Source organism: Corylus avellana, chromosome ca10 (assembly GCF_901000735.1).
Source record: "Corylus avellana chromosome ca10, CavTom2PMs-1.0".
In the NCBI taxonomy this organism is placed as follows: domain Eukaryota; kingdom Viridiplantae; phylum Streptophyta; class Magnoliopsida; order Fagales; family Betulaceae; genus Corylus; species Corylus avellana.
Window position 1 is genome coordinate 3,015,547 of NC_081550.1, and position 13,049 is coordinate 3,028,595.

At 34.9% G+C, this 13,049-nt stretch overlaps 2 protein-coding genes across 2 annotated transcripts; both read right to left on the reverse strand.

The window, feature by feature from the left end:
• Window positions 1–4,053: 4,053 nt before the first annotated feature.
• LOC132163867 (putative F-box protein At1g47790) lies at window positions 4,054–4,839 on the reverse strand. Its single transcript, XM_059574247.1, has one exon. It carries the CDS (start codon window positions 4,837–4,839, stop codon window positions 4,054–4,056), a length of 786 nt encoding a protein of 261 aa, XP_059430230.1.
• Window positions 4,840–5,452: 613 nt separating this feature from the next.
• Window positions 5,453–12,551, reverse strand: LOC132164719 (phytochromobilin:ferredoxin oxidoreductase, chloroplastic-like). Its single transcript, XM_059575270.1, has 8 exons — window positions 12,181–12,551; window positions 10,161–10,277; window positions 9,010–9,104; window positions 6,969–7,062; window positions 6,689–6,820; window positions 6,431–6,535; window positions 5,848–5,898; window positions 5,453–5,756 (listed from the first exon to the last, which is right to left on the reverse strand). Exons 1-8 carry the CDS (start codon window positions 12,385–12,387, stop codon window positions 5,574–5,576), a joined length of 984 nt encoding a protein of 327 aa, XP_059431253.1. The 5' UTR covers window positions 12,388–12,551; the 3' UTR covers window positions 5,453–5,573.
• Between the last annotated feature and the right edge of the window lie 498 nt (window positions 12,552–13,049).

Here is a 13,049-nt window from a genome sequence, read left to right on the forward strand (position 1 = left end):
CTTGATGTATGCACAGACATGCACTACGCCAGACATCAGTTTTGCAGTTGGTATGCTGGGAAGATACCAAAGCAATCCTGGAATGGATCATTGGAAAGCTGCAAAGAAAGTGATGAGGTACTTACGAGGAACAAAAGATTACATGCTCACTTTTAAGAGATCTAATCACTTAGGTGATTGACTACTCCGATTCAAACTTTGCCAGATGTGTTGATAGTAGAAAATCAACTTTTGGTTATCTATTTTTGTTAGCCGGAGGAGCAATCTCATGGAAAAGTGCAAAACAGACCATCATTGCTTCATCCACAATGGAAGCTGAATTTGTGGCATGCTTTGAGGCCACTATTCATGGCTTATGGTTGCGGAACTTTATTTCGGGACTTGGAATTGTCGACACTATTGCCAAGCCGCTGAAAATTTATTGTGATAATTCTGCAGCTGTGTTTTTCTCCAAGAACGACATATATTCTAATGGTGCTAAACATATGGAGATTAAATATTTTGTCGTTAAGGAGGAAGTTCAGAAACAAAGAGTGTCTATAGAACATATTAATACAGAGCTCATGATTGCAGATCCATTAACAAAAGGGTTACCACCAAAGACATTTAAGGAACACGTTAACATAATGAGTCTTAATTGTAACCCGTTGTGCCCGTAATGTTTATGGATTGCATAATGTTTGTTTATGTTATTAGACATTTTTTAGATCTCATTAAATATGTTTCTGATTTTCCTGTTTTCCATTTTGTACGTACATATAAGATTGGATGAATAACAACAGGGATAGTCTTTGAAAAAAGACATTTTTGTGGACCATTTTTAGACACTTCTCATTTATGAACCATGATTGAACAGGTTACTAGTGTTGTGGTACATGGAAGGGACTATGTCGCTTTTTGATGTACAACCGCCATGACTCACACTAGTAGGTTGTTTGATTGTGGTATTTATGATGACCAAATTAAAGTAAGGATGTATTAGATTTTTTGCGCACTTAATGTTAACCTCATTGAGTCTAAAACAATATTAGTCATATGGGCCAAGTGGGAGAATGTAAGAATTTAATGTCCCACATGACATGGCACATATGAGTATTTATTAGACTCCTTAAGTTATGAGATTATTTAATCATAATCCTTAATAAACTGTTGGTTAATTAATTAAGAGAAGTGGTTTCCTATTGAATTAACTCTTACTTTGATGGGAAGTTGAGTTATAAAGGAATAAAGCAAACCGGTCATTTCTTTACCCTATAAATGTACGCAATTTCCATCATCTTCGTGTACCTTAAGTGGGTCAAGCGAGAGAAACCAATTTCTGGTGTTTAGGCTTTTAAAGAAGAATTAAAGAAGAAATGGATTCTGGTATGTTTTCTTTTATCAATTTATTGTGAAATTCATGATAGTTAAGATCTGGAAGTTATAGTATGTTATGTCCATTTTATGTTTTACACACTCTTGTTTGGTACAACTTTTTAGGTACTAAAGGTACTTTTTAAGCTCTTTAATGCAATCTCAAACATGAGATTGCGTTTGAAAAATAGAGCTTTCAAGTAAAAAAAAAACGCTTTTGGGAAAAAAAAAATCATTTTTAAGCTTTTGACAAAAGTGCATTTTAGCCATTTTTAAAGCATATTTGTGATTGCGTTAGAAAAATATAGCTTTTAAGTCAAAAAACGTTTTTTTGGCCATTTTTATAGTACTTTTGGAAATTTTTACCGAACATGTCAATTTTTGTTTGGCACGGTTTTTTAGGTACTAAATATGCTTTTTAAGCTCTTTAACGCAATCTCAAATAGGCCATTACTCTGTGTTTTCGGTCATGAAGGAGTTTGACTTATCAATTTGGATTCATTTATAAGACGGATTCCTAATGGAGTTAGACTTGTTACCTTCGTTATTTTCTTATATTTGCTTATCATGTATTTAAGTGGGGAATAATTCAAAGAATATTGGCTAATGACCAGTGAAGTATGCTATTACCTTTTACAAGTTTGCCCCAAAAGAATTCTGATATTTTAACACAGCGGAATAGCAAAACCATATTCAACATAAAGCTAAGCCCAAACCCATTTTTCTTTGACATCAGTGGCCTAAAAATTCCTAAGGTTTAATTATCAACAACATCCTCATATACTATCATGATTGTTCATATTAATAACAATACCATTAATTACTTAGTATGACTATGCAACAGTGAATATCAGCACAAGAATGGAAAGAATTGAACGTAATATTTGAATGTTATTTTTAGAATAATATATTATTACTTTCTCCTCAACTTTAGGGATATTTTTATATTTACTTTTTTTTTTTCCTAATAATACAAATATCCCTAAAGTTACGTTTGTATTATTGTGAATTAAATTTTGAAGTATCAATTAAATTTTAGTCTTTTAGAGTTATTTTTCTATTTGCTTATTTGGGGCAACTAGAATATTTCTCTTCTTTATTTGTTATTTCCTTTCTTCCTGAATTCGGAGCCAATGAAGTGTGGTGAAGGGTAATTGACATCAGGTGGAGCATGAGGAAGGAAGAGGCACTGCTTGAGTGAAGCCAATTAATGAAATGAAAAGATAGGTTGGGGTTTATGGTAGAAAGATTGTTTTTATATGGCTTGTTTTTTCGGGGCAAGGCAGGTCGAAAACTCAATAACTTTAAAAACTATTACTAAATTCCAACACATACATGTCAGAATTACAAAAGAATCACTGTCCTTTTTCAAGCAAGGCCAGATCGGGGGTATCAGGTAGGGCGAGTTCGAGCAGGTTTTGCCCTCCCTAATGGATGTGAAGAGCCAAGAAAAAGCACCGTATACTGTCAATAAATTAAGATTAGTTCTTTGTTTCCATTTTGGAAAAAAGAAAAAAGAAAAAAGGTCGAAGGTGATTGTTTTGAGAAGCTACAACGTAATTTTTTAAAGAGAGGGTATACGAGAGTTATAATATCACTTGTTTAGCTGGTCTAGAGTTTGTTTGCCGATATGTAAGGGAGGGTTAGGGGATATGAACTTGTTGAGCTTCAATCGTGTTCTCTTACTTAATGGCTTTGGCGCTATAGGCTTAAGAAAGAGGCTTGGTGGAGATCGAGTGATGGTAAACGCTAAATATGAAAGATCATGGAGAGGGTAATATTCTAATAATCCTTGCGGAGTGTAAGGGGTGGGATTATATGAAAGAATATCAGGTGGGGTTGAGAAAAGTTTTCAAGTCTAATCGGATTTAAGGTAGGAAATAGCTCCAAGGTTAGACTTTTGAAAATGTGAATGATAACTCATAAATCATTAACAACATGGATATGTGGAACACAAGAAGAAACACATGGAAATAGTGAAAGAGGGAGATGGAATAAACTTGACGATGGATTAGGGTATTTAAAATAAATAAAACAACATTAGGATCAAAATTGGCAATTGTTTACTATAACAAAGAAGAAAATTACAATTTGTAACTCAGAGAAAGTGTTAGTCATTAGTCAAAATTACATGAATTAATGATTAATTGATGTTTCTTAGAATTATTTTCATAAATCCTTAAAATTACAAATGAACCATGCACGTACAAGAAAGCAAATTGACATCTCTTCTGTTTTATTCAAAAGGGTGCCAATTGACCAAATTTGACGATGGGAAACACCACACCAAAAAGAAACAAACAAAGACTTGAACCATATATGTATTACTCTTCCCGAAACAGAGCAATTGATAGTAGGGTACCCATGTGACATAGGATTTCTGTGTCATAATCGAGCCTTGGAATATAGTGGCGCTTGTACTTTAGCAGGCCAGTCTTTGTATTATAGAAGAGAAAGTTTTCGTTGGTCACCTCCACTAGTATTTCACTATCTTTAAATAGCCCTATAACTTTAAAGTTATCACCTCTTATCTCTTGATGCATCTCTTGCAGATCTGCAAGACAGATCGTGTATTCTTTGACCCACTCTTTCTCTTGATCATATTCCTTCATTACACATATCTCGATTTCCTTATAATAATATGATCCACCAACAACGGCCATTGCCAAGTCTCCTCCGAGATCAACTAAATGACAGGACTTAATTAGACTGAAATCTGGGTGGATAAATCAACCCAAATTCCTCCTTTCCAACATCAAAATAAACAATCTTGTATTGAAGATGAACCCCATTATTATGTATATGCATAACAAGCCAATGAAGTGCTCCACATGCATATACAGGCCTTCCATGGATACACTTACGATTCCTAATTGTGGTTTTAGAAGGACCTTTAACGGCTCTCCATGAGGATCGACCTCTTCCAAGAGTGTACACTTGGGCACATAAATCATCATCATCATCGCCTGCATTTTTTCCATTGAAAAAAACTCCAACAATCTTGTACGTATTTGTTGAACAATCAAACCCCAAACCATAACTACAACTGCACACTGTATCATGCACTGGAGGCCACGGGGCGCCTTTGCAAGGGGGACGTTGCAACTCTACAACTTGTTGCCTTTGAGGATTAACCAAAAACAAAGGGCTATGGTTATAATACCAGAAAGGTCTTGTGAAGCAAAGCAACCCATTGCAGCAGCCCTCAAGAGAATACGCTGCTTTGCCACTTACAAACCTTAAGAGCCCACTCCTATCTTCTCGAAACACCAGGTCTAGCGGTTTGTGCGTGGCTTCAAGAAGTAGAATTTTGGGTTCTTCAACGCGTCGGAGTCGGTGCGTGCTAGCAAGGTCTGGATCGTCGATGATGGTGCACCACAGCGGAGAGACACACCTGAAGCGCAAGAGTGTCTTGATGGGTAGCCGGGAAAAGATGTCGAACAGTACATCCAACGGAAACTGCTTTTGCTTCGCCGCCATCCCCATGGTAGCTTGTTTTGCCCAGAAGCCGTCGCCAGGGTTCATACTTTTCAGGCTGCGTTGATACTTTATAGGGTGTAATTCTGGGCTGATACGTTACTAGTATATATATATATATATATATATATATACACACACACGGGAGTATCAGCGTTGCAAGAGTCAATTTGGAATTGCATTTTAAAAATAGAGCAATTTGGAATTGCATTTGAAAAATAAAGCTTTTAAGAGTCATAAACAGCTTTTGGGCAAAAGCTTTATTTTTAAGCTTTTGTCAAAAGTACATTTTAACTATTTTTAGGCTTTTTTGGACCCTTAAAAATGTTTTTACTTTTTTTTTACCAAACGAGTACTTTTTTCTTCAAATGAACTTTTTGAGTGTTAAAAGCACTTTTAGGCCCTTCAAATGCAATTCCAAATAGAAACAAGTCAAAAAGAATTTTTGGGCAAAAGCTTTATTTTTAAACTTTTGCCAAAAAATACGTTTTAACCATTTTGGACCCTTAAAAGTGCTTTTCATTTTTTTACCAAACGAATATTTTTTTCTTTAAACGATTTTTTTGAATGTTAAAAGCATTTTTAAGCTCTTCAAACACAATCTCAAATATGCTCTAAGGAGGGTATTAAAAATACACATCTATAATACAGCAAAATATACAAGATCTTTAGTACAAATCCAACAAGAAAAATGTTACCAAAGAGCAAAAATGGAAGGAACAGATGGGAAAACAAACATATCATCAAGAATTTATATCAATGAATTCCCCCTTTGTATCCCAAGGGCGATTTTCAAAAGATTTCCCCACAATGCTACGCTTCTCATTGATTGTCCCATCCTCACAGCGGTACTCTGGAAAGTAATCCAGGAATGTTTTGCATCCTAGCTCATCAATTCCATTAAAGAGGAAGCTCCTCAGCAACTCCTATGGAGATTACACGTAAGAATTAGCTGCAATTATTGTTTAATTGGTGAAGAAACATTAAATTATTTTCATGAAATAAATAAATAAATACCTTTGCCATTGTCTCCCCTATCAACTTTTTCAGAACTCCATGGCCTGGATCCTGCTTTCCAAATGTTGGATGCACCAAATAAGTCGGGATAATGCAGCAGATTGGGCATAAAACTCTGAATTTCAACATGGTATATACAAGAACAAGAAGTTTTAATTCAGAGTATCATTTAATTTCCATGTTGACCTTAGGTTTCCGCATTTAAAATTTTAAACTATCATTTAATTGCATTTAAAGCTTTGTGACTCCTTATGTTCCTTTTGCGCCTCTGAGACATTAGTTAACAAACCTAGCCTTAACACGCCGAGGCGTGTTACGTGCGCAAATGCAACCAAATAGGTGACCCCAAGAGGTAGTTTCTATAACTTAAAGACCCTTATCGCTGAACACTTTGAGAGCAGCATGCCCTAATGTATCAACCATTTGGATTATACTCTAGGGAATATGTCTGAGAAATGTTAAGGAACATTTGTTTGTTCCCCTCATTCTGTGTGACTTGGAAAACCGAACAACCAATAGTCAATCACAAAGGTTTAGCAATGATGCCATGCATGAAAGAAGAACTGTGAAAGAAATTAATCACCTTCTCTGCTCTCCATGTTAGATATCTATGTTGTGCTTCACGATTGCTCATAATTTGGGACACATCTGTCTCTGCTACTGCGTGTTTTATCAGCTTAAGCCACGCCTGCAAGAGCAACAGTGTTGCAATCTTCAGTCATCCACTTTAATTAGGAACTACCAAATGAATGTTAATTCTCACTTCCAACTAACAGGAAGCAGTTGAAATATTACCACAAACACGCTTTAAAACGGGATGCAAAAATTCATCAGTCCATACCTTGTAATAATCCGTGAATGCAGAATATAAAACATCATTTTTGAGTTCGCTTGGAGTAAATCTAGTCCATATCACAATTGGTGAGAAAAATTTTAGGGACTCGCTCGTAAGCTTTCCTCCCCACGGTAAAAGCTGCATGAAATCTGTGTTCAGTCATGTCATAGATCTTAGGAGGATTAGCCGAAAAAGACGTGCACACGTGTACACACACATATACCTATGTATATATATATACAAGATCAGGATTTATTTAATGTCCAAGTATAGGCAATGCACTTACCTCAGCATACTTTAGGCCAAGAGGCATCAAACTTTTATAGTATCTTTCCTTATAATCTCTTTGACTGATGACATCATGCAAAGGGTTAAGGTCCCTATAAATGGCCAAATTAAAAGTTTATCAAGACCTAATTCTTCCCCATATATTGGTTTCCAGCTTACAAGAATAAACTAACCAGTCATTTGCTCAGGCAAAAAAAAAAAGTCATTGACATGAGATGCACACAGGTACATGCAGACAGCCTAGCATAGAACTAAAAAAGGAAAAGAAGAAACATGCACTCAAATTAAATGAGAAAGTGGCAAAGCATAAATTTTCTGTTAAAAGTAGTATGCACTCTTAGTCATTCGTCTGCGAAATCTCAGTGAAGTCTGGGATCAAATTGTTCAAACAAACACAACTATGCATGTTAACACCCCACCCCAAAACCTTTTTTCCAAGTGAGTGAGAGAGAGAGAGAGAGAGAAGCTAAAGAAATCAATAGAATTGCATAGTATCATTTCCTAAGCTGATTGCCCTGTCCAACAGATGCTGCCTTGTCAGAGCTAAAAGAATCCAAAAAAGGTTGCAAGTCCATAGAGCAGTTTCTGAGAGGTGGAAGTAGCAGTAAGAGAAATTTCCTTCTCAGGATCACGATGTACCATCCATCCAAAGCAAGGGGGTTAAAATAAAAAACAATTAGGACAGCCACTTCGACTAATGGGGAAGCCTTGCATAGTATGTCGAACTGAATATGGAAGAATACAGTCTCAGCTGCCCTCTCACCTTTCTCAATAATTTAAATATAAATATCAACCAAAATCCAGGTTATTTAAGATTGAAACCTTCAATCTGAATTTCAGTTGAAATACCAGAAACATTCTATACAGCTACGGTTGATATCTAGAAAAATCATTAAAAACTAGTTACCATTGCCCATGACTTCTTCACAAATTAAAAGAGCAGAAAAAAACGGAGGAAAAGTCAAATAAATAAATAAACAAAAATACCAAAACAAGATAAAACCAGAAGGCGCGGACACTTAAATGTCAAGGAATCATAATTGGTCAAAACTAAGAAAAAAATATGAAAAGAATAGCCAGAAACAAGTAGAAATGCTTGATGAAAATGTTCCCATTAAAGAATCTAACCATGGATGTTGCAGACAAGGAAAATTGTACAAATTAGCATCAATCCTTTTCAAGGTAAGGATGTAAGAGTAATACAAATTTACTCATTAGGTTGCCCTAGAGAATGAATGTTTAAAATCGTTTATTATTAGATAGTTGCATGAAGTACCACAAACTATAATCAAACAACCAGTGAGACCCTGTATTATCGAAATTTCTGATAGTGGATAAGATTACCCATCAGAACTGTTCTTGGTGACATCTTTAGTAATATATAAAACTAGAGGGAAAAAAAAAAAATTAAATGAGTCATTGCATAAATCAAGTGAAATCTTTTGCTAGTTAGGAAGAAGTGATCTCTTACAATAGAAGCACTAGCAAGGGGATCACTATGCTTGCTGAGAGAGATGATCCATCTTTCCTAACTACAATTAGAGGTTTGGAGTTTTTGCACAAGAGCTGGGTAGGTAGACCCTACAATGATGAAAATGTTAAGCCAGACACAAATGAGCATGAATTGTATCCAGATCTACATATATACATACATATGTGATTACAGAGGTCTATATGTCCATACATGCTCTAAGGGTTGGGAATTATAAGAAATTACATGTAAAAGATTCTACTTAATGTTGTCAAAGCAATGAAAAACCTTATCACCTTTTGGAAATTTCATGAATAGGAAAAATTTGCACTGCTCAAGCATTTCCAATGAGAAGAATTTCTCTCTAGGAATGAGTTCTCCTTGAACATTTAAAAAGTTCTTATCAAACCTTCTAAGAACAGATTGGAGGGCAGCATGTTTTCCCATTCAAGAAGAAAAGAAAAATGGGAGAAAAGTTTAAGATTTTTTTTTTGCCGTAGTTGTAGTAGTAAACGAAAAATATTCTGTTTCTCAGATGTCCAAAATTTAAAGAAAGGAGAGAGCTTACAAGACCACTATGTTTATGCTGGTGGTGGCAAAAAAGTTGGCACAAAATATGGGTACATCAAATTCTGGTTCTGGAAAGACAGTAAAATCTAACACCTGCATATGAATTTTCAAAACAGAGTTAGTAGACAGAAAAAAATATATATATATTGGCCAATACATTAGAAGAAAATATATTGATAAAGCACAAGGTTTGAAGAGAAACCCTGCAGCTTGAGGCTTCCAAACTTCTTCACGTTGAACATATGGACCCACGCAAGAATCAAGATCACACCAGCCAATATCAGATGAGGGAAATCAGAATTTCTTATTGCATTTTCCTTTTTCCCCTACATCAACTTGTTCCATTAATTATTCTTCCTTGTTAATTCATCCTAGGTCAGAATTCTAGCAATGATTTTGGGAAAGTCTCCGAGAATACCATCAATTATGTACTGATATTGTTTTCCCAGTCAATATATCTCAAACTATCTTCAGATAATAGTTTTCTTTACAACAAACAAGGGGTTTGGAGGAGCATATGAACCCACAAACAGACCCATCACCCCCATTCTTATAAGGGGAGGGAGGAGGTGCAACTTGAGCTAAAGTTCATTGGCAACAAAACATAAATACTTATCAACTTCTTTTAGAGTTCATATCTAACTTCTAATTTTATGTGCATCCATAGTGCCAAGAATGTAAGAAACTCAGCATAACAAGATTAAGTTAACCATGATGCCTTTGGTCAAGGGATTTGCATATATATGAATTTTTGCAGCCATGCCATGCCATATGATAATTGCATCCAGATAATAAAGAAGAGCATAAATCATCATAAGGAAGATTTAAATTATCTTGAAAAACTATGTGCTGATGTCATCCACCCACTCAACAGGCAGCTCTAAACTGACCAGCCTTCCTATTGACTTTAAGTAGGTTTCCTTTTTTATTCAAATAAATATCACAATTCCTAAAGTGGCTGATACTAACACCAAATCCAAGAGATTTTCTTGTACTAAATGGCAGTAAGAGCTTACAAGAAGCCCAAATGAGGGCAAGTTCTATTATTCACAATAAATAATTTCAGAAGAATTGAAGTGATAACTGACTATGAGCTATTTGAAAACTTACAATATCAAGGTAAATAGCGTGAATAACAGAGAATGATACCTGCATTGCTTCAGTCTCAATGCACAAACTTCGCAGAAGTCTAATCTTGGGAGCTTGGAATGATAACATTTGAAGCTCTGATTTACCATCTATGGAATTCATTGAATTAAATTTTTCCTGATGACATAAAAAAATCAATATTCTCAGAATATTTCCTACTAAGTTAATAATACTAAAACATTAATAGTTACTTGTTCTTTGAAAGCTTTAACATATTGGTAGTTGCAGCAGCTAAATAGAGTAAAATATCGACATATGTAGAAGCATTAAGTACTTGGAGCAGCTGGAGTAATTACAAAATTTTATTATGTATTATCACAAGTGATCAGTTGAAGAAATGGCTAACATGGAGTTGCAAGTATACCAGTGAAAATTTAAGTATTGACAAACTCTAACTATCTCGTACAAAAAAGTAGGAAGAAGTTCTTCTATTTTTTAAATTGTTAAGTAGAACCAATGTACAAAAATGACTTGTTATAAAGACCATAAGTTGATAATAAAGGACATAGATATGAAGAATGTGATAGATTCTTGATTCCATTTCCTAATATATAGAAATCAGCAGACATGTAAGACTACAAGCCCCAATGAATTGATCACTCTTCACTATTCACAAGATTAGGACAACTAGATACTAAGGTTCTTTACAACAATTCAGTAAAGATAATAACAAGAAGAAGAAGCATGTGGATACATAAAAATCTAATCTAAATTGTTGATTTGTTAAATGAGCATAAAATGATTAAATTTGATGTCACAAATACCAACATTTTTTAAAATTTCACTGTACCGTTTGCAAAAGTGATGATGCATAAGTATTCTAAACTTTTTTTTTTTTTTTTTAACGTAGGAGAACTTTACTCAGATTAATTGCGCGTCGCAAACGCATACTGTACAACAATCCTCACCATTAATCAAACTCCTACGGATAACTAACCCCACCTGCCAGAATCAGTTACCAGGTAACCTAGGAGCTTTCGCCCCTGACGGGCTAAGCAGTTTATCCTCATGCCCAGGAGGTTATTCTAAACTCTTCCCTAGACAAAAAAATAAAATTAAAAAAATAAAATAAATAAACTCTTCCCTAGCTTTTGAGCAAGAATCTAAGTATCATCAAAAGAAGACAGGGGTAATGGAGAAGGGCAGTCAGTATTCAGAGAGAGAGAGAGAGAGAGAGATAGGGAGAAGCAAAAAAGATAATAATAAGAATATTGATTTTAATAGTAGCCTCAAGAGTATCAAGCAGCCCGCATATCCGAAAATTCTACTCCCTCCTTGATTCTTATATCCAAGGGAATGGTTAGACACGATTTGCTGACATGTTTGAAAAACATCATGTATACAATTTTGCTTAACCATTCAAACAAGATAAGCTTAAATATTTGAACAATATTATTCATCAAACAGGCACATCTCTGTGAAGAATTTTCTGTATGGAGAAAGCATATGTCTACAAAAAAAACTACTTTCACCAAAACCTTTGTCCAATCCAATCTATAAGGCAAATAAAAGTCGATCAGCCAAACTGCTGCCCATCTCACTCTTAGGAATGCTGCCAATGCCCAATTGATGGTACCTGTTGGAGGGATTGGTGATCGTTCATCTATAAATCCTCGGACAATGGGAATATCCCCAACACTAGTGTTCTATTAAGCCAAAAAGGGGAGGAAAAAAGAAAGAAAATAAATAAAAGAGTCAAAATTAGGAAAAATGGAGTCCCTAATCAAACAAAACTAATTCTTTTGTTATTGCAACATTAACTTCTCTTTTTATGTGGAGAAGATGACACCAAAAACAAAAATGGCATCAATTATCAGACAAATTCTTAGAACTTATCACAATATAGCACTCCAGTGCAGAGGCCACTTCAAATTCAACAAATCACCCAGCATCAAAGCAGCAACAAGTTGAAGAAGAAAAAAGCTTAAATCATGCAAGATCTTGAATGCAAAATGGAACAAATGGGTTTAAATTAAAGTAACCCCAGTCAGCTTAGAGACAGTACAATGCATATATATACCTGTAAAGGAGAAGGGACCAACTGGGTTTGGCTCTTTGTTTCATTTACAGCGAAGTGGATGTATTTCTGGAACGAAATTGCAGAAACTTGAAAAGCAGCTCTTTTCCTCCTCCAACTGCTGTGAGTGATAGCAAATACTCTTGCATTCTTTATCAGTGGAGGCTTTAGAGTTGCGCTAAAGCTTCTCAGAGAAGAACAGGACTCCATTAAGAGAAAGACTATCACTCACTAAGAGAAAGCAACCCAACCAACACCGCCATTAATGGCAAAATTGTTGCTCTCTCTCTCTCTCTCTCTCTGTGTCTCTCGGTTTTGGGTTCTGGAGTTCGCAACTAAAGCTGTCTTTCCTGAAAGGACCACACCACAAACTCTGTGGCTCTGTCTGCCCACATCAGCAGACATTTTACCACAAATAGTTGAGGTTGGATTACGTTATTTTTAGTTTTACATAGCAAGAATCAAAAGTACGGTTTCACATGACTCTTTGAGAGCAATGACGGTCATTGAATGGCAAATGTTATTTTATTGGACAGAGTTTTGCTTATCTGTTGGGATTTTTTCAACTCTAGACTATAAATTTACCTATTTATTTGCTGTATTTTTAAATAATATGTGAGAAATTTATTTTTTAAATAACATTTTATTTCAACTTTGTTATTGTTATTAAAATGCATGTGTTTTTTTATATGTAAATAGATATATGACATTTTTATAAATTAGATCAAATAAACTTTTTACAATTTAAAGAAAAATTCTACCTGTTATTTTCGATTACTAAAAGAAAAATATATGATTTATAGTTATATAGGTCAAATAGGTTACATATGAGTTATGCGATTTGACCTGAGATTTACTAGCTCGTTTATTAA

What these genes read in the sequence shown, in the direction of transcription:
- LOC132163867 (XM_059574247.1), bottom strand. Translation starts at nt 4,839, where the DNA reads ATGGGGATGGCGGCGAAGCAAAAGCAGTTTCCGTTGGATGTACTGTTC.
- LOC132164719 (XM_059575270.1), bottom strand. Translation starts at nt 12,387, where the DNA reads ATGGAGTCCTGTTCTTCTCTGAGAAGCTTTAGCGCAACTCTAAAGCCT. An exon ending in TTGGCCTAAAGTATGCTGAG is followed by an intron (nt 6,821 to 6,968) that starts GTAAGTGCATTG and finishes GATTTCATGCAG; the next exon opens with CTTTTACCGTGGGGAGGAAA. An exon ending in TAACATGGAGAGCAGAGAAG is followed by an intron (nt 5,899 to 6,430) that starts GTGATTAATTTC and finishes TTTGGAAAGCAG; the next exon opens with GATCCAGGCCATGGAGTTCT.